General features: G+C 36.0%; 1 protein-coding gene across 1 annotated transcript in view; it reads left to right on the top strand.

The window, feature by feature from the left end:
• Positions 1–260: 260 nt before the first annotated feature.
• CPD (carboxypeptidase D) overlaps positions 261–25,159 on the top strand; it is a 58,533-nt gene continuing 33,634 nt past the window's right edge. Inside the window, exons 1-2 of the mRNA XM_010978933.3 lie at positions 261–1,062; positions 6,224–6,471. Coding sequence (XP_010977235.2) covers positions 332–1,062; positions 6,224–6,471 — 979 coding nt within the window. The 5' untranslated portion in view covers positions 261–331. The remainder of the gene's footprint in view (positions 1,063–6,223; positions 6,472–25,159) is intronic.

Raw genomic sequence — 25,159 nt, 5'->3', positions numbered from 1 at the left:
GCAAGCCATAAAGAAGAGACTGAGCGAGTAGAGAAGCGGAGCAAACGCAAAAGAGGAAACGGGGAGGAGGGAAAGAGAGTGACAGGAACCTTGACCAAGGAAGAGAGTGACCAAACTCTCCCCCGACTGGAGGAAGGGACGCCCAGAGCAGGGATCTGCTGCTTTAAGGACAGCCCCGCCCCCGGCGTGACGCCACAGAAGGCCGGCCCGCGATTGGCTGCGGCCGGAGGGCGGGATGGGGTTGCTAGGAGCGAAGGGGATCCGGCGGGCCCCGGCCGCCTGGAGCGCGGAGCCCCGGGAACGGAGCCGGGGTTAGCGGCGCTGCTGGAAGATGGCGAGCGACTGGGACGCGCGGCCGCCCTTGCGGTCGGGGCGCCTCCCGCTGTTGCTGTGTCTGCTGCTGCTGAGGAGCCCGGCCCGGGCAGCGCACATCAAGAAGGCGGAGGCGACGACGACGACGACGAGCGCGGGCACCGAGGCGGACGAGGGTCAATTCGACCGCTACTACCACGGAGAGGAGCTGGGCTCGGCGCTGAAGGAGGCGGCGGCGGCGGGGCCCCCGGGCCTGGCCCGCCTCTTCAGCATCGGCAACTCGGTGGAGGGCCGGCCCTTGTGGGTGCTGCGCCTCACGGCCGGCCTGGGGCCGCCGCCTCCTGACGGCAACGCGGGGCCCGACGCTGCGGGGCCGCTCCTGCCCGGCCGGCCGCAGGTGAAGCTGGTGGGCAACATGCACGGCGACGAGACCGTGTCCCGCCAGGTGCTCATCTACCTGGCCCGCGAGCTGGCTGCTGGCTACCGCCGTGGGGACCCGCGCCTGGTCCGCCTGCTCAACACCACCGACGTGTACTTGCTGCCCAGCCTCAACCCCGACGGCTTCGAGCGCGCCCATGAGGGCGACTGCGGCCTCAGCGACAGCGGCCCTCCCGGGGCCAGCGGCCGGGACAACAGTCGGGGCCGCGACCTCAACCGCAGCTTCCCGGATCAGTTCAGCACCGGCGAGCCCCCGTCCCTGGACGACGTGCCCGAGGTGCGCGCCCTCATCGACTGGATCCGCAGGAACAAGTGAGTGGCGCCCTCCCTCCACCACCCCCAACTCCATCCGCGTGAGCCTCCTGGGACAGAGGCTGGGTCCAGCGCTCAGTAGGCGCTCAAACAGTGCTTCCAGGCCTAAGGGACGAGGGGAGTGAGGATGGATGGCAACACCCAGTAACGAGGACAGGACCCAGTCCGTTTAGCCTCCTGTCCCGCTAATTGCCCGAGAAGCACTGCCTGCAGGCTGTCATTTGTTCAAAGGATGCAGAGAGCGCTGTTTGGCTGGAGGGGACACTCCTTTCTGGCATTCTGGTTCCTGTTCTCACAGGACCGTAGAATATGAGCAATGGAAGAGACCTTAAGGATGACCTAGATCAGCTCACTCATTTTATAAATAGGCTGACAATATTGCGGTTGTCTTATTACTATAGGGACTGTGCTAAGGCCTTTCCTTGGACTGCATGATCTCAGTTTATGTTAGCTACAACCTGATGAGATAGATACCATTAACATCCCTGTTTTGCATAAGGGGAAGTCGAGGGTCAGACTGTTTAAATAATTTAAATAGTGCAGAGTGTGATCGGGACTTAAAATTCAGGCAACCTGATTCTTAGCGCTCTTAACAGCCATGGAAGGAGACTGTAGCCTAGAAATGACAGGTCTTCCTCTTGGTTTTTTGAGAGAAACTGGTTCATTTCCAGGCTGTACCCTCTGACTCAGCTAAGGAGCATGTGGATATGGCTGGAGAACTTGTACAGATCTGGAAACTTCATCTGTGAGCTGCTTCATTTTAGACTCTACAGTTTCTGATGCCATTTGTGCACTTTGTTAGTGGGCCAGGGCCACACTTAATACACATCTTAAGTGTTATTAAGCTCTAGGTGGGATTTAAAAAATGAAAAGAAGCATGAGGACCTCGAGAAATTGGTGTATAACAAAAGAATATTATAACTAGATATGAGTTATGTTTATATACCCAGTTAACTTTACAGGATTTGTTCCTACTGGCAAAATGCGTGTGGGCTGCAGTAATATGGGTCATCTCTGTGGAAGAGGTAGAACTTGAACTGAATGTTTCGAGATGGGTGGGATTTTCTGCAAAAAGGAGGAGGAGAGGAAAAAGGAAGAGGGAACTTACTCCAGATGGAACAATGTCTGAAGTGAGCATGCACCTCTTCTCTTTTTCAAGCATCAGCTTTGCCAGCATATCCCCGTTTTTCTGTCTTTGTAAGGCTTGTGAAGCAATTTATCTTGATTTGAAGAAGCTCTCTATAGTGACAGAAAAGATGAAAGTAATAATGAACAAAGAACTTTCTCTGTGGGACTTGGAATCATCTCTTCTACAAGGTTTCGTGATGATTCCAGGATATGTAGCAGACCTTGAAAAATTCATGGGCATTATGACAATTCTAGATTCTATTTATCTCCCACCTCTCACTTTACTCCTCCTTTTAAGATCCCTCATAGATATTAATTCAACATACACTTTCTGGAAAGATTTTTCTTTTAAAGATAACAGTGTCAGGACCTCCGATCATTTACATAATAAATACAACTTTAACATACAGCTTATTGTCAGAAGCTGTGATGGCCTGGGCCTTTCTGAGATGATGTATCAAATGCACTGTTTGCATTGTTTAAATGACACGTTTAAAATGCTCCATCAGGACCCTGGCAGGGATGTAAATTCTGTGACTAGGTTTCTCCCTCTAGTATTGTGCTATGACCAAAAATGAAAATGAGCTTTGTTTTGGTGTAAGTCACCTTGAGACTATACTGAAAGCTTTAAACTTTAAATCTAGAACCAGAAATTCCCTCTACGGATAACTCTTTCCTATCACCAGTATTTAACGATTGTATGTTATGGTCTGGGCTAATTAGTTCAATGATAGGAGCTGGTGAAAATGTTAAAAGCTCACCTGTGTCAGTTGGTATTACACAGAAAGTCATTCTGTGTTGTGGCTAGGGACTACCCTAATGTACCCTCCCACTTTTCAAATGTAACCCTAATTCGGAAGGGAAAGTAAGTGACTATATAAGGTGAAAATTACATCCATCTGTTCTCAATCTTAAAAACCTCAAGATGCATATTATTTAATGATGAATCAATAACAGAGAACACTGATATGTGAATAAAGTAAAAAACAAGTACACATACAATTTGAGATTAATTCCTAAATATAGAGTCACCATTATGGATAGGAAATTTAAAAACTGCAAGCATCAGTCTGTATGGGGAAATTACCTTTTTCAGTGTATTATGGGAAATAAATCATTTGAATAATTTCTTGATATCCTGTTTACCCAGCTGTATTAGAAATAAATTTTTGTTGTTATTTTGGATATGTAAAATTTTAAGACTTATTTCCTCTTGCTTTGGAAGGTGAAGTTTATTTTCTTTATTTCACTTTATACTTCATCCATTAGATGATTTTGTACTATTGATAGTTGACATATATGCTTAGGAAAATATACAAGATTTTAATTCCATCATTAAAATATTTTATAGTTTACTTGACCCTCATATTTTTGGCACACTACTTTAATTAAATATACCTGCTTAGACTTTAATAGGAAATTAGCATATAAATGATTTTATGGGTATGTTTGTGAAAAGCATTATCGTATTGTTGGGGTGGATATACATCTACAACTTCCTGAAATCTTTAGAATTTAGTTTATCACACATCAAGTTTTCTTAATTTTTTAAAGTTATTTATAGGGTTATCTGGGGAGCATGATAGAGTTAACTTAGAGATTGACTTTTTAATATCTATAGACTGTTTATAATTTTTTATAATATATTTAGCAGTTACTTTAAATCTTATGCAAGGAATGATATATGATATTGAAACCAAGTGTGAGAAACACTTAAGAGAATTGATTTGAATAGAAACCATAAAATACCTTTCAAATAAAATTGGATTGATATGCAAAATTGGTTTGACAAAGACTTGAAAGCAGTAATCTTACAGCCACTGTAATAGATGTCACTTTCTTTTGAAATCATCCTTATAAGAGTGGCATTGGTACTTTTAAAACTATGGGAGTGGAGTAAGGAAAATTTAATAATTGAATTTTATCATTCAAGTAGATTGCAGATATTTCATTACTTTTGTTAGGCTATTTTAATAGCATTTCTGAAAAGTGTTGCAAGAAATGTCAAACAGTGAAAAAAACAGCATTTAGTAGAGAATCTTGGAATTTAAATTTTTAATTGAAAATATATAGTTAAAGTAGCATGCTTCACTTATTTGGAATATTTAGTCACCCATTTTTTTCATTAGAATATAAGTGCCATGAGGGCGTTTTTTTGTATTTGTTTCTTCACTGATGTTCCTTAGTGCCTGGAACATTTGACTTCCAATTGACACTCAAGAAAATTTGTTGCTGAATGGATTGCCTAAACTGGGCTGGCCTTCTTGTAACTTTCCCAAAGTCAGTGCAGGGGTAAAAAGTACATAAATTATTTTAGGCATAGAAACCAGAGAGTAAATTGTTAATACCTTGCTATGGAGGAGGGATGGGTAAGGTGGAGTTAGAATGTTAGAATATACACTTAGTTTTTGTTTCTGTATCATTCTATCTGGCAATGGAAATGGGGAGGAGAATGATGGTCTGTAGGGTAGTGATTCCGTAAGCAGGGTGCTAGATATCTCCAGTTGTGCTGGGAGATGTATTTAATTCTCGTAATAGCCCTCGGAAGCAGGTGGCATTCCCATTTTTCATATGAGAGAAACTGGAGTTCAGTGAATTTAGAGGCAGCAACTTTCTGATCATGCTACTAGTGAGCAACATGTCTTGGAAACCAAATGTTCTTACCCACATTTTCCTGGTTTCAGAGCCTATGTCATTGCCACTACACCAAATGGCATCCTCCTCTGGTGTCTGGAAGTGTATTAACTATAATTATGTTAGTTTTTAACTAGTCTCCTTTCATAGTCTATTCTTGTATTTAATCACTGTCTTTATCAGCTAAGTTCTGTCTTCTGATGAGCAGATTCTGTATTACAAGTAATTTTCATTGTTTGACCTCCTCTGGAAGTACTGATCAGACTTAAAACACCTTTCAAATTAAACATATTATAGACTTAATTTTCTTCCAAGCATATAGAAAGAAGTGTTGTGTATCAACCCCCTTTAGATACCTGTATGTCAGTTTATTTCAACCACAGAAAGGGAGAAGTGAAAAATCCATTTTTCAGGTACAAAGAGAAAAGTGTTTAATCTCCACTCACAGTAATGGTTTGAACTGTTACATGAGGGGAAAATATATAAATAGGACTGAGCATGCTTTTGCCTTTAGCTTTTACCATAAAAGGCATTCTTCAGTATTTTTATATCTATAAATTTGACCAAATTGTAAATGGGTTCACTTAAAAGTAAAAAACATTAAAAAATTAACACGTTTCTTTTATAGAAGCAGCCTAGTCTCCATGTCAGTTTATTTTTAAATGGCACAAGAACCTTGGGCCTAGAAAGAGAGCTGCTTTTACAGTGGTGCAATGGAGGACTAGTCTTTTATGTGCTATATTGTTTTTCTCTGAAAGCAGCTCACTGTGTCAGGTTTTTCTACCCCTGAATCTTCTTAACTATGGCTTCTCTCTTGAAAATGTGAATTTAGTGTATTTCAAGCTAGAATGAGGCAAAACACATCCTGTTTTAAGTTAAACTCTGTATCTTAAAAATTCTTCTTGAACAGTAATATAAAAAGCATGAAACTTAATAACCTAACTTGTGTATTCAACAAATATTTATTTATGTAAGCCAGGCCTTCTATGAAATTAACACATTATAAAATACAATTAGATTGAACTATATGAAGTTGTCATTTTTGTCAGTCAAAATATGGTTGAATATTGGCAAGTTCATATTGTTCATTGAATTTAGAATTCCCTGAAAAGATGTCTCCTAAAACATTATACTGTATTATTCAGCTATTTTTTCAACAATAGGAAAATTCCTTAAAGTTACTTGAAGTTAACTTGAATTATAAAAACTGAAATTTGTTGATTTGATAATACTTTCCATTTTCTCTTTTTATTGTTGGTCTGCTTATAACAGCTGCTAGAGTTGTCTTCTAGGTCTCAAGAGAAATATCTAAGTTCATTTATGAAAGATGTAGAATTTTGAAATACATGTTTTATGTGCCTTTTATAAAGTGATATGTGATTTGGCTGTGTTTTCAAAGGTTTGTACTTTCTGGAAATCTGCATGGTGGCTCAGTGGTAGCAAGTTACCCTTTTGATGATTCTCCAGAACATAAGGCCACTGGAATCTATAGTAAAACATCAGATGATGAAGTATTTAAATACTTGGCAAAAGCCTATGCCTCAAACCACCCCATAATGAAAACTGGTGCACCTCACTGTCCCGGAGATGAAGATGAGACTTTCAAAGACGGGATCACAAATGGTGCGCATTGGTATGATGTGGAAGGTATGTAAAGCCCTGAATTTGCTACATTGTGCCCCTTGTTCATTTAGCTTTTTTAGTATATATACTTTGGGTGGAAAGAGGAAACTTTGAAGAATTTTAATTTTTTTTTATTTTGAAGTTTTCAAACCCACAGTAAAATTGAAAGAAAACTACATGAGCACCTATATATCCTTCATTTAAATTCACCAACTGTTACCTTACCACAGATGTTCCCTACCTCTTATAAACACACATTCTCTTTTGCCAAATGACCCAAAAGTAGGTTGCAGATTTCATGGCACTTCACCTGTAAGTACCTCCCAAGTATGTAATTTCCCAAGTACAGTGACATTCTCTTATATAACCATGTACCATTACTGTAACTGAGAAATCAACAGTAATTCAATACTGTCATCCCACATGCTGTTCATAACTCAGATTTCTTCTGTTATCCCCCAAATAGCTGTTATAGCTTGTTTTCTTCCAGATCAAATCGAATCAAGGTTTCAGCATTGCATTTGGCTCTTGTGTGTTTTTTTTTAGTTTCCCCAATCTAGCGCAGTCATACCAGTAATCTCTTTTCTTAATGACGGTGAATCCTTTGAAGACTGCAGGCCATTTGTCCCACAAAACATCCCATAGATTTGTCGCTTTCTTCATGATAAGAGTCTCAGGTCAAGATTTCCAGCAAGGCCATTATTTTGATCACATTACCAAGCACATAAAGTCAGGCTGAAGTGGCCAAGTTGGACAGCTTATTTAATGTGATGACCACCACTTCTCTCCATTTTACATAAAAGCATATTTTCATTTTGTATTTTAATCTTTGAGGTGACCGAGGAATGCTGTTTTTTAAAATTGTGGTTGAAAAGAATGTGTGTATATATATATCTCAATCATAAAATTTGCCATTTTAACCATTGTAAAATGTAGAGAATTAAGTGGTATTAATTATATTTACAGTGTTGTACATCTGTGTCCTCACTGTCTGTTTACAAAATTTTTAAAATCGCAAACAGAAACTCAATAACCATTAAGCAGTAACTCCCCATTCTCCCTCCCCCACTGCCCCAGCCACTGATAACTTCTAATTTCCTTTTTATCTCTGTGGGTTTGTATATTCTAGATATTTCATATAACTAGAATCATATCTTTGTCCCTCTGTGTCTGGCTCATTTAACTTAGCATAACATTTTCAAGGTCCATCTACTTTATAGGCTGTATCAGAACTTTATTCCTTTTTATGGCTAAGAAATATTCCATTGTATGTGTATACTTCATTTCATTTATCCAGTCATCTGTTGTTTCCACCTTTTGGCTACTATGAATAATGCTGCTATGAATGTTGGTGTACAAGTATCTATTTGAGTCATTTTCAGGTCTTCTGGGTATATTCTCAGGATCGGAATTGCTGGGTCATATGGTAGTTCTATATTTAAGTTTTGAGGAACCACCAAACTGTTTACACCATGGCTGCACCACTTTACATTCCCACCAGCAGTTTCCTGTGGAAAGCTATATTTAAAAGAATTGTTAAAATAAGCTTAAAGTTTACCTTTTACATGCTATAAAAACAGTTATTGTTCTTTTTAAACTTTCGGTACCCTTTCATTAATAACTTTTGGATTTTGGATTTCCTGCATAGTCTTAGTTTAATGAAGAGTAAGCAGAAAGAACAAGTCAATCCATGGAAATATTGGCACAAACTTTTTATCTTCTTAGAATCTGCCCATGGTGAATGCCTTAGGGTCTTCCTGTACCTTTTTATTGGTAATCACATTATAAAGTATTTTATGACATTTCTCTTAATGTGCCTTCATTTAAATATTTGAATTAATTTTTGACTTTTTATGTCAAGCCATGTCTGCCCAAATTGAGTGCTAAGTTTGAGGACTTGATACTTTCTAGAGTTTTCTGGTTCTCCTATAGTTTCTACCGGTGTTTCTAATATGTAACAAATGGTTTGAAATAGAAGGGGGTTTGAATTATTTAGAAGCCAAACTTTCTGCCCATAACAATTAGAGGTGATTTGAAAATGATAAAATTTTTTTTTGTAAATAAGGGAAGTACTTTAATGTTTAATCTCATTTCAGTCTTCAGCAAATATATGTAATAAAACCTGATTTCATGAAAGAGTGGTGTTGTGATATAGTTAAGTTTCTTCATTATTTGAGATCTTACTTAAAATAATGGATTAAAAATAATTTATTTTTCCTTTTTGGAGAAATTTGCAAAAGGTTGGAAAGTAATTTCTAATTGACAGTTGATTAAGGAAGGTAAATATATGTTATACTATTTTTTTTTTTAAAAAAAGTGTGTTTCCTTCACAGTAAGATTATTTGGTTAAGCCAGGCAACAAATTTTTCTGAGTCTTCAAATATCTGAAGGAGCTAAATTTTACTGCTGCCATTACTATTATTTTTATGAGCATCAACATCTTTCCTATTTTAGCTGGATGGTCAGACATATTTTGTGTTATTTCTACAATAATTAGCTTTTCTCTTACTATCTCAGCAATATTGAGCAGTTACAGTAGTTTCAACACGGAAATTCATTGTTTATCTTATACTGGACTGCAGTGAGTAAGATGTTGTGAAACCTTGTGACTAGGCATACATTCAGACCCGGATGTCCTGGAGCAGTTTTACTGACACTTTATGTGACGTATTTAGAAATTCTAGCTCAAAGAATTACAGACTTTTAGAGTTGAAATTGAATGTATTGATCTAGTCCAACCCTTTTGCTTTATAGGAAATCAGGGCCTGAGGGAAGAAATAACTTGTGTGAATCATTCATTCGTATACAAATATTTGCTGAGCACATGCCACATCCCATACACTGTATTAAGTGATGGAGATACAGTGTGAACAAAACAGAAACAATTCCTCCTGTCAGGGATCAGACAGTGTATTAGGAGTGGGGGACGTGAGGTGATCTGGCCCTCACCACCTTCACCTTCAGTGCCATATCTAGCGGCCTAGGTGGGTGGCCTTGCTTCTCTTGGTATCCGTCTAGCGAATGACTCTCCTAGTAAGGTCTGAATTGTTGTGCTCTTCTGCTAAAGCCTGTTATTGTGAGAGCCTAAGCTGAACTTATTCATGGAGTGAGCCTTCTTCTGTTTTGTTTTTTGTTTTTTAAGACCACAAGTGTGCTGATTTGTATGCCTTTGGTTTACCATTCTTTATTATTTTCTTTCTTCAGGGTTTTGAAGACATTATAAAAATCATCTGATGGTCTAGTATGTTTATTCCAAAGCAAACTTAATGAAACTGAATTCTAGTTTCCGTCAGCTTTTAAGAATTGCCCTCTTTCAATTTACAGAAATTTTTAAAAGGATGAGAAATCCCAGACCACCTATGATCAAAATTATATGATCGAAGGTCACAGTTTTGTATAACTGTTAGAAATTTTCTTGGGCATAACTTTGTTATACTTTCTTTTCCTGTAGATGTATGGACTCTGGAAGGCAGTGTAATGTAGAGGCTAAGAGGAGAGCTTTGAAATCCTGCTGCTTTGGGTTTGAATCCCAGCTCTGCCATTGACTAGGGGGGTGTGTGTGTGTGTCTCAGAGACACAAGTCCAATATATCTGTCTGTCTTTCTCTTTCTCTGAGACACACACACACACACACACACACACACACACACACACACACACACACACACCAGTCAATCTCAATTTCCAGGTTTTCAGTTTCCAGCACATAGAACCATGTCTGATATATCGAAGTTAAGCAATAAGTCTTTTTTTGAATTTTTGAACAAATGAATTCCAAGCATCTGAAAAATGAGTACATAGTTATTTAAAATCTTAGGCAGATGAGCTTAATAGATAATCTTACAAAAATTTATAAAAATATTCTTCCTAATTTTGCTCCTACACAGAGAAAAATAAGTTTTATCTTATTGGTAGGTCCTAGATCAGTGTTTTCCAAACTTTTATTTTTTATGATGACCTACAATATAAAATATCTTTCGGTCACTTATGTATGTTTCATATATGCGTGTATATACAACTGAAACAATTTTATGAAACAGTACTTACTTTGTAATGTATTCTGTTATTGTCTTTTCTAGTCTCTGCTATTTCATTAAACAAAAGAAAAGCTTGTCTGAACTTACTAATATATCTTACAACCCACCTAGTGGATCATGACCTGCTGTTTAACAGAACCTTGTTTTGGGTCACTTTGTGGCAAATTGACTTATTTTCAAATTCTAAGTAGAAACAAAACAGCTTCAAGTTTGCTTGTGAAAATCTGCTACGTAGGCTTTTTATTTTGTCCTGTCTTGTTTATATATCAGTCATTTCCAGTGAGGACTGAGCTATAAATACTTATCTCAGATGATCTACTCTTAGATTGCTTTATTATATAAATGTGTACTGAGATAGGAAATTCATTAGAAATATAGTTGTCAGGCCTTCGTGTTGCTCAAGTGAGCCCATGCATTCTATGGTTTCCTAAAACAGCTGCCGTAAGACATTAATACTTAACGTTGTTTTAAACCACTGCTAACTTGGGGCTGAGTCAAACTGCTAATTATGAATTTTTTTCTCTTCTGGAAGAAGAAGAAAATGTTCTGTGGATTTATCAGACTTTCTTCCCTCTCTTTTTATGCTATGGGAAGAGAGCTATGAAATGTGACCAAATAGCATATAGTGTAACTAATTCAGGTTTTTTTGGGTGTGAATCTACTCATTTGATCATGTGGGTAACCATTCTGTTCCTAAAATGGAGGTCAGTCTGAGCAGCACTAATGTGCTCTAAATATTGAAGTAGATTGCTGACAAAAAGGAAAGAACATGGGGGAAATAATTACCGAACAGTTGTGAATAGCACAAAAGGTTATATTTGGTCCAAAAATGGACTGAAAAGCTTATTCTTGAGGAGCATTTTCTGTGTCACTAAACAGGGCATTATGTTTCATCCTTATGACACAAGAAAATTGGAATCTATATAAAGTTAAAAAAAGAATCAGTTGGGTAGTACATAACTGAAAAAAATATAGTATCTGATATTAAGAAATAGGCAAACCCGTAAATACAGTAGGAGACTTTAAACATGCCTGTCTCAGTAGTTGTTAGATCATGAAGACAAAAAGATCAGTAAGGACACAGAGGATTTAAATAACATAAACCAATCTGATGTAATGAACATGTACAAAATACTGTCTCCGTATCTAATTTTCCTGCAGAGTCTGCTTATTAATCTAAAGTATAAATGATAAGTGATTTACCATTGGTCACCACTTAATGAAGATATGTCTAGTTCTATTAGTGCTTGTGTTATTTGTTTTGAAAGTTGTATGCTAAAAACAAAGTAGCAAATTACAAAAATTTAAAGCATTTTTATAACTTTGCTTGCTTGTTTCACATTTTAGTAGGTTCAAGTCTAAACTTCTTAGTATGACACTAAAGCTCCCACAGTCTGACTCAAGCCTACATTTCTAATCTTCTCTCCTACCTCTCACCTTCCACTGAACTGCTTGTCCTTCCTGCAAAACATGAACCTTCACATATTGGACTATTCTGTTTTTAATGTTTTTCTCCAGTTCAGCTGTAACCTTCTGGAAACCTCCCCTATAGTAACTTGTCACTCTCTTGCCTTCCTAGAGCTTTTTGTTTGACATCGGTATAATGTGTATCTGCTTCTGTTGTTCGTGTTTTGTGTCTCCTGCTGGAGCATGGATTCTTTGATAATAAGGACAGTGTGGTGTTACTCATTTTGGAGTTATCTTTATACAGAATGCTTTGGCAGAGAAAGAGTCCTAGAGGAAGAGAGACTTAGGGAGGTTTTTACGATTACTTGGAGTGAGGTCTTTTTGGAGATAAGGGCTTTATCTGGAGGGATGCTGTGGGAATGAAAAGGGAGTATGAGATATATAAGAAATTTTGCAAGAATTGTGAATTGACCATCAAGCTAGATAGTAGAACAGAGTGTTAAGAAAAGGACCCAAAGATAAAACTTTGAATTTTTGAGCCTGGGTAAGTAAGAATGATAATGGAAATTGGGAAAAAACTAATTGGAGGGGTGTGTGTGTGTGTTTTCTGTTTAGATGGGAGGGAAGTGAAAATTGGAGGTGGTACTTGATGTACTAGTTGCAAGTACCCAATGTACAGTTGGGAGATAGGCTCTGGAGCTTGGGAAAGAGGTCAAGATGATAAAAGAGATTTAGGAGTTATGAGACATGTGGAAAGCATATGGCAGTGTACATGGTTTTGAAAATTGAATTAATATTGTTTCCTGGCATAATTTAATTTCTTGGAGCCAGAAATCCAACTAGAAAAAAAAATGTGTGTATATATATATATGAACAGATGGGTGCTTTTTCATCTCCGAAGTGAATGTACTTCTGGCACTTTGTACCGGGATGTTTTCTTTAAGGAATGCTGACAGTTTAGATATTCTCAGCCTGTTCATATTTTAAGAATACTATTGATAATCAAATATTCATTAGTAAAGGGCTTTTGATCTTATCTGATCTTGCACATTAAGGAGCTGGCTGGATCTCTTTTCTTCCTTTTCCTTTCCCTCTCTCTTTCAATCCAAGTGCCACCTAATTTAAAATGAAAACATGAAGGTAAAATGATACTCAAACAGAATGTTTGCTTCTACTTAAGTCATGAGTTTGCTTTAGTAAACTAAAATATAGCCTCATGTAAAATCTGACCTTTAGGAGCAGTGTGGTGTATATTTTGTAATATAATAATAGATTTACAGGAACGTTGAGAACTAAACACTACTTTAGGGTTTGGCCACTGAATCTTCAGATACAATATCTAAAAATTGGATGTGCTCTTTTTTTTTTTTTTTTTTTTGAACTAAGGTGGTAGAGAATGAGAAAGTGCTTGAAGAAAAAAAAAAAAGGAAAATGCAGTTCAAATAGCTGTGTGAGAGATAGTGTTAACCAAGTTAGACAAAACTGAAAACAAATACAGGACTGTGTAATTTAGTTTAACTTTGTAGAAGCATATCATTAGCAAATATATATTCAGTGGGAGTGGTGAAGGAAATAGGTTTTCATAAGATAAGTTGCTCAGAATACAAAGGCCAAGTTCAGTTAAGATTTAGTGAAAGTAAACTTGAATTTAAAGACCATCAATTTGGGACAGTTTTTTTCAAAGGCAACCTCTGTTTTTTCCATTTATTTGTCCCAGATGTTCCACTTAAAATTTTTTATGAACATCATGTTCATTAACTTTTAAAAATATCTCAAGAAGTGCAAAATTATCACTTAATAACTCACTATCCATAAATTATTCACAGAAGTCAGAGTTGTGAGGACTTCTCACTATTGTTTGAAGTAATTTTATTAAAGAAATAACAGTAAGCTGCAAATTTACATATAGAGTGGAAATTGCCTATCTATATTTATGTATTCTAAAATGCTTTTCCTAATGAAAAAAATACATTGCAGTTTTTTTCTGTAAAAGATTTATAGGATTCTTGTATAAAACAGTTTGATACTTTATAGTTGGCCTCCTGAGGAAAGTTTAAAAAAAAACTTGCTATGTTTAAGTTTTAACATCGAAGCATTGGTTATATTTTTTTCCCATTAGCTTTCTGTGTAAGACATGAGTGAATCATTAGTGTCCCATCTTTGAATGAATGGTTGAATTTATTTAAGTGCTCTCCACCTCCTTAAAGCTAGATCTCTCTAGTGAAAACAGTAGTAGGGACTGTTTCCATGATAAAAATGAATTGAATATCTTAAAGCATATGAAGATTATGTGTGAGACAAATGGATTAACGTAGTTGAATGAATATGAGTAGATCCTTTGATGAGAAGATTTAGCTACCCATAACTAGTAGTATTGATCACAATTTGTTGTGGTGCTGGACAGATTCCTAATGGTTATTAGTCATTCTTTAATGTTGGTAAAGGAATGAAAACATTGTAGTTTTCACAATACATTGCATTCACTTTTTTCTGAGCATGGAAAACTCTGGATTGGTAAATAGGCTTAAAAGTAAAATGTATACCATTTGTCTTTTTTTTTTGCCAATTCCCCTTGGAAATAGAGGAAATAGTCTAAATCAGTGGTTTTGAAACAGGGTATGTGTGGGGAGGAGGAGGAGACTGGTTAGTTAGGATACCTTTAAGGAAATAAATTTCCAGATCTTCCATACCTACTCTTTCCTAAAATTGTTCTGCCTAAGATGCTGGCTGTGGAGGCTCAATCCCATATCCTCTTCTCTCACTTAACTGAAGATAGGTGTACTTTCCTACTCACTTGAATCATACTGTGGTATGCTGATTTAAAGTTTAACAAACTTCCAGGGCACCAAAAACAAAAGGGACAATTTGGTGATTACTTTAATGGTACCATAAAAGCATCACTCAAACTTCTCACTAAAAGGTATAGTTTCAGTAGTTTAGCACCTGTTAGGTTTATTATTTATCAAAACCTATAATAAAACTGTGCCTTTACTGATAAATTGTATACCAATAGTTATTATAATAATATAATCTAGAAGACAAAAATTTAATAGTGCATCAAGTTTATTGGAAATTAGATACACATACATATATATTATAAATTGAAGTATTATAGGATGATCAATAAAGGACTTTCAAGCTCACAAGTGTATCCCATTCAGATAATCAGTGGAGCAAGTGGAATGGAAATAAAAGTTCAAGGGGAAAAAGAAGATGTACAACTACTCCTGTTGAAAAAGAGTATATTCATGCAGGTTTTAAATAGATGATTCTAGTAATCAAATCTCTATAGTATTTTTATTTATTTGGATTCACCTAAAATAATAACGTAAGAGTTTTATTTAAAAATATAAAAATTTACATTATGCAAGGAATTACATTGTTTGCAACTGTTTAAATTTAAGATGGAAACTTTTAGATACCAACTTTAAAATGTGTGAAGTGTTGTATAATTTTTCAAAATTATTTTACTATGAATAAAAAAGTTTGAAGGTCATTAGTTTAGATAGCCCCCTAAGTGACTAGTGGATGTTAAAGGTTTGCTTACTTATGATTTTTAATAAGTAGAGTAAATAGCAGGTCCTTTATACTATTAGTAAAGTGCTTTATTGCTTTGAGCTATGCCTATAGTGAATGTTTCACTTCTCAAATTAACATTTTCTTTGACTGGTTAAAGACAATGTTCTGAAATCAGACATTTTATCCTTAAGTCTGTGTTGAGGCACATAACATATCAGCTTAACAAAATAAACGAATGTCTTAAGTGAATCTGGCAGTAGCTGCAGCTGTCAGTAATGTCAGATCTATCTGTAGATCAGTGTTCTCCCTCACGGTGAACTGTAGCTTTGTGTAAGCAGGTTTACTGTTAAGGAAAAAAATCGAGAAAACGAATCTGAACCAGCTACTTAACTAAGATTACTTATACAGTCTTTGACATTTAGTAGTGGAAAAATAAGTGTGAAGCTTAACACAGATGGCAAATAATGCCTATTTGTGGCATCTCACAAAAAAATTCTTAAATTATTCATAACTCAGTTAACATCGCCATTTATTTCCGGATTTTTAGATGATTTTTTAGAAGTAATTTTAAACTAAAACTTGAAGCTGGTTAACAAAGACTTTTCGATACTCTAAAGTTAGGATAGCTTTATCCTTTTTGTCTTGTGAAATAAGTTAGTTTGCTACACTTCTGATGTTGATTGACTTATGAGTTTAGAAAGACGTAGATTAAGGTGTATATCACAGCTCACTAATTGCCTTCTGGGAATGGCTCATTATTATAGACTCAGAGGAATGTGCCTTACTGTTACGAGATTTCATCAAGACAAGGATATTTTGTAGGTAGTTTTCTGTTATTGATTTCTATATAATTCCATCATGTCGAAGAACATATTTTGTATTTCAGTTCTTTTGAATGTGTTGTTTGTTTTGTGACCCAGGATATGGTCTGTCTTGGTGAATGTTCTGCATGTACTTGAAAAGAATGTGTTCTGCTGTTGTTGGGTGTGATGTACTGTAAATGTCACTTAGATATAGTTGGTGTTTTTCAATTCTTGTCTATCCTTTGCTGATTTTCTGTCTACTTGTGCTGTTGATTACTGAGAAAGGAATGTTGAAGTCTGCAACTATGATTGTGGATTTGTTTGTTTCTTCTTTTAGTACTAGTAGTTTTTGTTTCATGTATTTTAAAGTTCTCTTGTTAGGTGGCACATATAGGATTTGTTATATTGTCTTGGTAAATAGACTTTTTATTATTCTGTTATATCCCTCTTTATACCTGCACTTTTCCTTGCTCTGAAGTCTACTTTATTTGATATTAAAACAGCCATTCCATCTTTCTTTTGATTTGTTTGCATAGTATATCTTTTTCCATTCTTTTACTTTTAGCTTATTAATACCATTATATTTAAAGTAAGCATATAGTTGGGTCTTGTTTTTTGATTCAGTTTGACAGTTTCTTTTAGTTGGTGCATGTACACCATTTACATTGAATATAACTGTTGATATGTTTGGATTAAGGTATACCTTTTTAGTATTTTTGTTTGTCCCTCAGTTTTTTATTCCATTGCTTCCTCTTTCCTGACTTCTGTTACATTGTTTGGATGTTTATTATATCATTTTAACTATAGTTTTTTTTACTATATCTCTTTGTAAAGTTTGTTTTGGTAGTTGCTCTTTACATTTTGTATGTAAAATTACAATTTACATACTTAACTCTTCATAGTTCTACCTAGAAGTAATATTTTACCACTTCAAGAATGTACAGATCTTACCACTACACTCTTTACCCCTCCCTACTTTATGTTGTAGTTTTATTATATGTATTACACATATATACATTATATGTATATTATATGGATTATATACATATACATTAAAAACCACACCAGACTGTGTTATAATTTTTGCTTTCAACTGATACACATATTTTTGAAAACTTAAGAGGAGAAAAATAGTTTATTATATTTACCCATTCTGTTTTTTTACCATTTACCATTCTGTTTTTTTCATTCCTGGAGTTCCAAGTTTTTCTCTGGTATCATGTCTCTTCTGCCTGATGAACTTTCTTTAGCATTTCTTTTAAAGCATATCTGCTTGTGGTAGTTAGCTTTCCTTCACTGAGAATATCTGTTTTTGACTTCATTCCTGAAGGATATTTTCCCTGCATATAAAACTCTTGAGTTCTGGATTGACTGTTTTTTTTTTTTTTTTTTTTTTAATATTTTGTGTCATTGTCTTCTGGCCTCATGGCTTCTGATGAGAAATTCAGTCCTTTAAATTGTTTCCCTATATAAATGTGTCATTTTTCTCTGACTACTTTCAAGATTTTTTCCTTTGTCTTTGATGAATTTCTTTGAGTTATCCTGTTTGAGATTTTTTGAGCTTCTTGAAATATAAGTTTATGCCTTTTGCCAAATTTGGTAAGTTTTTAGCCATTATTTCTTCAACTTTTTTTTTTCAGCATGGCACTGTTTTTCCTCTCCTTTGAGACTCCAGTGACAAGAATGTTAGACATTTTGGTACTGCTCCTAAAACTGTTTTTTCTCTATTATCCAGATTAGGTGATTTCTATTTATTTATTTTCAAATTAACTCTCATTTTATTTGTCATTTCCATTCTTCTATTGAATTCATCCAGTAAAATTTAAACTTTGAGGTTATTATATTTTTTACTTCTGAAATTTCCATTTTATTCTTTTTTACATCTTCTGTTTGTTTCTTTTATTTCATTTCAAGACTATCTAACCTTACTTCCTCAAAACATGGCTATAATAATTGCTTTAAGGTTAGTCTGATAATTCCAACATCTGGGTCATCTTGAGGTTAGTGTGTATGGGTTATTTTTCCCATGCAAGTTGTTGACATTTTCCTAGTTCTTCAAATGTCAAATAATTTTGGATTATATTCTGGACATTTTGAATCTATGTTATGAGAGCTGAGCCTTGTTTAAATCCTTTCAAAAGTGGTAACTTTTTGTTTGTTCTAGCAGTAAATGAGTTTGGTTCAGCTGCAAGTTTTGACTTGCCTTCTGTGGGCTGTGATTCCACTGTCAGTTCAGTTTTCAGAGCCTTTGCACTGCCTATTCAGATCTGTCCTGTGTGTGCACTACGCAGGGACCAGTCTAGAACCTGGACAGTGGTCTGTTCTATAGATCAGTTCCCGGTGCTCTTGGTACGTTGTTTAGGGTCAGACGCTCACACGTGCTGTAGAGGGTTGAGCCCAGGAGTTCATAGAAAACTTTTTAGGACCCTTGAGCTCTCTCCTGTCTACGGTCTCAAAATCTCTGACTTCCAAGTTCTCCCCAAATAGAAGATAAATAAAGGCATCAAAGGATGTGTAATATCATTAATTGTCAGGGAAATACAGGTGAAACCACAGTGAGATACACTGCACACCCACTAGGATACTTAAAAGGCTGAGCAATTGCTTGAGCAGCTTGTTAGGTAAGGATGCAGGGCAACTGCAGCATTCATACCTTGATGAGGGACATGTGAAATGGTACAGCCACTTCAGAAAACAGTTTGACAGTTTCTTATGAAGTTAAACGTAGACTTACTTACCATGTGATCCAGCCATGCCAATCCTAGGTGTTTCCCCAAAAACATGAAAAAATATGTTCACACTAAGACTTAGATATAGCTTTGTTCATAATCCCCCAAAACTGAAACCAATCAAATATTCATCACATGGTGAATAGATGTACTACATTCATACAATGGAATATACATTAATAAAAAGGAGAATTTGTATATATAATAATATGAATGAATCCCATAAACATTATGCTAAGTGAAATAAGCCTGATACAAAAGACTGTACATTGTGTGACTTCATTTATATGACATTCTGGAGAAGAGAAGAATATGGGGAAAGAAATTAGATTAATAGTTCCCCACAGCCTGGGAGCAGAGGAAGGGAACTTTTTCTGGAGTGATGCAGAATGTTCTGTATCTTGTTTATAGTAGTGGTTAAATGACTGTACACATTGTACTGTACACTTAAAGGGGATTACAGTGTGTAAATTGTAGCACAATAAACTTTTTAAAAAAGCTATAAAGCAGCATGTTGATTAGAGTTTGTCAAATTGTTTTGGATCAGTTACCTGATTCATACTTGAGTAAAGGGGAATTGAGAAACTGTAGGCTTCAAAGAAGAATAAAATTTAAAGTATCCTGCAAAAAGGTATGTCTTGTATATGCTGTTTTATAACCTTTTTTTATTATTACATGTTAATATCACGACCACAAATGTGTGTCTGCAACATTTTAAATGGTTGCATACTAGCCCATTTTTCATCCTAATTTGCTAAAGTGATCCACTATTTTTGCACACTCAGGTTGTTCCCAGTTTTAGTATCCTTCAGGTTAAACAATATAGTACTCATCATTGTAGCTGTTATCTTAGAATAAATTCCTGGAAAAGGAATTTCTGTGTTAAGTTCTTGCCTGTTTTAAAGACTTTATATACATATTACTAAATTGTTACCCAGTTCTTTATGACTTTATTTTTATCTGTTTTTTTTTTTTCTTTGTTTTGCTTTTTTAAAGGGAGGGTTGTTTTTTTTTTCTTTTTTAACCATTTTTGGAGGGGAGGAGTAATTAGATTTTTTTTTTTTAACTTTTTTAATGGAGGTACTGGGATTGAACCCAGGACTCCATGCATCCTAAGCACACATTCTATTACTGAGCTATACCCTCTCTCCTAAAGGCAGTTTTTTGATCAACAGATATTTTACAGTTTTTAGGTAGCTGAATCTATCATCCTTTTCCTTTTATGGTTTGCTGTCATACTTAGAAAGGCTTTCCTCATCCTGAGAGTGTGAAAATACTAGTTGGCTTCTGATTTTGTTTATAGCTTCATTTTACATTAAATTCCACATGGGCTTAAGACTTTATTTGGCATGGTATGAGGTAAATATCACCTTTTTTGTCACACAGTTAACCAGTTATCCATATAACAGTTACTAATTGTTTCCCCATTGGTTTTAAATGTGTCTTCAATTATATTCCAAATGCATTTGTTTCTGTCACTGTGCTTTCTGTTTTGTTCTGCCAGTCTATTTATTTTGACATCTTAATTGCGCTGCTTTAGTAAGAATGATTTTATAATACATTGTAATATCTGACAGTACAAGTCTGTTATCATTTTAATTTTTTAATGTTGTTTTGGATATTCTCATCCATTTATTTTTTTGATTCTAGATTATTTTATTCACTTCCAGTAAAAACCTATTTTTCTGCATGATATTTGTAAATTAATTTCAGGGAAATTTGATATCTTTATAAGCCTCTTATCTAAAAGCATGAGATTACATCTCTCAGTAAAATTTTATAATGTTGTTTTACACTATGCATTTTATTACATTTAATCTTATACATGTTGTGAGTTTTGTTGCTAGTATCTTTTTTCTGTTATATTTTCTTATTGCTGAAATACAGGAAAGGCATTGATTTATGTACTGTTTTTACATAGACATCCTTTTATTTCCAATATCATTTTGCATGACTTTCATGACTTTCTGTTAAATAGTGTCTTATCAAAGGAAAATTTGGGGAATGTATGTCAAGATTTAATATTCTGTATTTCCACTAAATTACATATTATGCAGTTAATATTAATTCTATAAAGATGTGTTACAGTTAGGTAAACTATTCAATGTAATATTTCCCTAAACCTATAGGACCTACAAAAAGAAATTTGTTGCCTTGAATCAGACCTTTAGTTTTAGACGTTCGTAGAGTTATATGTTAAAAAAAACTCACTATTTATATAGTGTGTGATCTGTAGGAACAGAGGCCACCGAATGTAGTTTCTTCTCTGGGAATTGAGTCTTATTTTTAAAAGACTTCTTGTCCTTCCTCCCCACGCCCTACCCTGGGTTTATGTTTGTACATGTTATTGATTGGAGCTGGCTAGTTACAGTTCTATTACACCTAAACAGCTAATAGATAACATTCTAAAATATGACTGTAAGTTTTGTCTTCTTGTGGCTCTTAGCTAGTATTTCTTAAATTGCTGCTGAAGTAAGATAAAGGGTAGACAAAAGAATGATAGAACTCAAGTCTGGTGATTATAGTATTGTAAGTAGTCTATTTCACTGCCTTCTGGCATAATTAAATTATGAGTTGACTGTGTTTGCAGTTTGATACACCTGTTAAGTTTTTTTCCTTAGATGGGAAGATTTTTTTCTATTAAGTTTCACATATGCAAAAAAAATAGATTAGTTCACACTTTCATTGCTCTGAAATTGTTATTTTTATGTGTTCCTTTTCCTCACTGAGACTCTAAACTCTGAATGGAAATATGTCTTATTTATAAATCCCTATAATCTTAGTATAATGTCTTACAAACAATGACCATTGTACTGTGACCAATACAGTAGTAAAAATTGGAGGTTAATAAGTATGATGTACAGTGACTGACATTTGTATGTCCACATGTGTACAGGCAGGTGAGAGTTACCAAATGTGATCGGAGGTCAGCAATGACCGAAAGTGACTAACATCACTTAGTGACTAAAGATGATTTGAAGAGATATAAAAATCAGCATCTCACCATTTTTCTCTCAAACCCAAAGTGAGTGCCAAGATGTTGGCAGATAAGAGAAAACCAAAAGGTGGATAGCTTGCCTTCTCAGAAAAAAAGGTTAAGACCCAGTTAACTGGGTTTATGGTAGTTAAAAACCTGCACATATATTCTGGGAAGACAAAGTCTATTTGACATCTCCACGTGGATGTTCAATGGGAATCTCAAACTTAATGCATTCAGAACAGAAATCCTAATTTCCCATTGCCCCAACCTACTTAACTTTCATTCTTTCAACCAATATTTATTGAAGGACTACCCTGTGCCTGGTGCTGTTCTAGTGCTTGGACTATCCATCAATGGACATAACAAATATCTCTGCCCTCATGTTGCTTATAATCTTGCAAGGAGATACAGGCAGTAAATAATAAACATAATAAGTAAATTGTTGAAGTGCTGTAGAAAAAAACAAAAAAAAAAAAACAGAAAAATGTGAGGAATTTTGAGTGCTGGTGAGATGGGCTTTGGGGGTAGTTGTGGGGAAAAGTGAGTAGCAACTTTTAAAAGAGGAAATCAGGATGAGCCTCATTGTCAAGTTGAAATTGGAGTTAAGAGCTGGAGGTAGAGGGTAAGGAAATCTGAGGGAAGAGCATACTAGGCAAAGGGAACAGCTAGAGCAAAGACCCAAGGTCAGGAGATACCTAGTGTATCCAGTGAACAGCAGGGAGGCCAGTGTGGCTGGTGCAAAACTAGTGTTGGGGAGAGATAAAAGGAGGCTAAAGAGGGAAGGAGAGTCGTGGAGAACAAATGATTCAGGGCGTTAGGCTTTGTCTTTTAGTCTGAGTGAAATAGTCCTCGTATAGGGGAATAACATCTGATTTCCATTTTAGCAGAATTATTCTGGCATCTCTGTTGAGAAAAGAACATAGAAGGCCTAGGGCAGGAACAGGGAGACCTGTTAAGAGTGATTGCAGAAGTCCAGATGGAGAAAGCATCATGGCTTGTTCCAGAGCAGCGGCAGTAGAGGTGAGAAGAAATCTTTGGATTCTGGATATATTGTGAAGTTAAAACTAGCAAGATTTCCTGATACTTTAGTTAGGCAAAGTGACTCCAAGGCTTTTGGCCTGAGCAGCTAGAAGAATGGAAGTGCCCTTAACCATGGGAGAGACTGCAGGTAGAGCAGGTTTAAGAAAGGTGAGGATATGTTAACTTTGTGATATCCAAGTAGAGATATTGAACAGGCAATTGGATATACAAGTCTGGAATCTGGGAAAGAGGTGTAGGCTGGACATAGAAATTTGAATTGCCAGCCTGTAGATAATATTTAAACCATGGACCTGCATGAGGCACCAAGGAAATAAGTAAAATAAGAGAAGAGGACCAAAGACAGCCTTAGACATGCCCTGTATGTTTCCTTTGTTCTCTTTCACCCTCTCAGTTAATGACAGTACTGTTTCCATAGTCTCTCAAGTCAGAAATCTAGACGTCATTTTTGAGTCCTTTTAAACAAGTCCTTTCTACATTCAAATCTCTCTGTTTTATCTCCATTATCACCAGCCTAGTTCAAGCCATCATTCTAATTCATCTCCCTGCTTTTCTTTTTGCTTCTCTGTAATTGTTTTTCACCCAGCAGTCAGAATGATCTTTTTAAAAAGGCAGTTCAGATTATGTCGCACCTCTGTTCGGAAACCTCCAGTGTTCTGTGCAGCAAGGGAAACAATCAACAGAGTGAAAAGGCAACCTACTGAAAATATTTGCAAACTATGTATCAGTTAATGGGTTAATACTCAGAATATATAAAGAACTCCTACAACTCAACAAAAAGCAAGTAATCTGATTAATAAATGGGCAAGGGACTTGAATAGACATTTCTTCAAAGAACATATATAAATGGCCAACACACACATGAAAGGATACTCAATATCACTAATCATTAGGAAAAAGCAAATTGAAACCACGAGATATCACCTTATACTCTTAGGATGAACACTATCAAAAAAAAAAAAAAAGTAAATGTTGGTGAGGATGTGGAGAATTTGGATCCCTTTTCATGGTTGGTAGGAATATAAAATAGTGCAGTTGCTATGGAAAACAGTATGGAGCTTCTTCAAAAAGTTAAAAATAGAATACCATATGATTCAGCAGTCCTACTTCTGGGTATAAATACAACAGAATTGAAAGGTGTTTGTACACCCATATTCACTGCAGCATTATTCATAGTTGTGAAGAAGCGACCTAAATATCCATTGACAGGTGAATGGATAAAGAAAATGTGGTCTATACATACAGTGAAGTATTATTCAGCCAAAAAAGAAGGCAGTCACATCTGATAAAGGACTTATCCAAAATACACAAAAAACCCTTAAGACTCAACACTAAGGAAACAATAACCTAATTTTAAAACGGGCCGAAGATCGTAACAGACATCTCACCAACAGGATGTATAGATGGCAAATAAACATGAAAAGATGTCCCACATCATGTGTCATCAGGGAAATGCAAATTAAAACAAGTTACCACTACAGACCTGTTAGAATGGCCAAAATCCAGAACACAGCAAATGCTCGTGAAGACATGAAGCAACAGGAACCTCTGAGTCATTGTTGGTGGGAATGCAAAATGGTACAGCCACTTTGGAAGACACTTTGGTGGTTACTTATAAAACTAAACACACTCTAACAGTACAACCCAGCAACTGTGCTCTTAGGTATTTACCTCAAGGAGTTGAAAATTTCTGTCCTCACAAAAACTTGCACACAGATGTTTATAGCAGCTTTGTTCATAATAGCCAAAACTTGGAAGCAACCAAGATGTACTTCAATAGGTGAATGGATAAAATAAACTGTGGTACATCCAAACAGAGGCATATTATTTAGCACTAAAAGGAAATGAGCTATCAAGCCGTGAAAAGACATGGAGGAACCTTGAATACCTATTACTGAATGAAAGAAACCAACCTGGAAAGACTACATAGTATATGATTCCACCTATATGACACTCTGGAAAAGACAAAACCACATGGAAATAGTAAAAAGACCAGGGGTTTGGGGGGAGGAAGGGATGGAGAGGCAGAACATGGAGGATTTTTAGGGCAGTGAAACTACTCTGTATGACACTATAATAGGAAAACGTGTCATTATACATTTGTGAAAACTCATGGCTTATACAACACAGAGAGTGAACCCTAAGGTAAACTATGGACTTTGAGTGGTATTGATGTGTGGATGTAGGCTCATCAGTTGT

The sequence above is a fragment of the Camelus dromedarius genome, chromosome 16 (assembly GCF_036321535.1).
Source record: "Camelus dromedarius isolate mCamDro1 chromosome 16, mCamDro1.pat, whole genome shotgun sequence".
Lineage (NCBI taxonomy): Eukaryota > Metazoa > Chordata > Mammalia > Artiodactyla > Camelidae > Camelus > Camelus dromedarius.
This window is presented reverse-complemented; position numbering and strand designations above follow the sequence as displayed.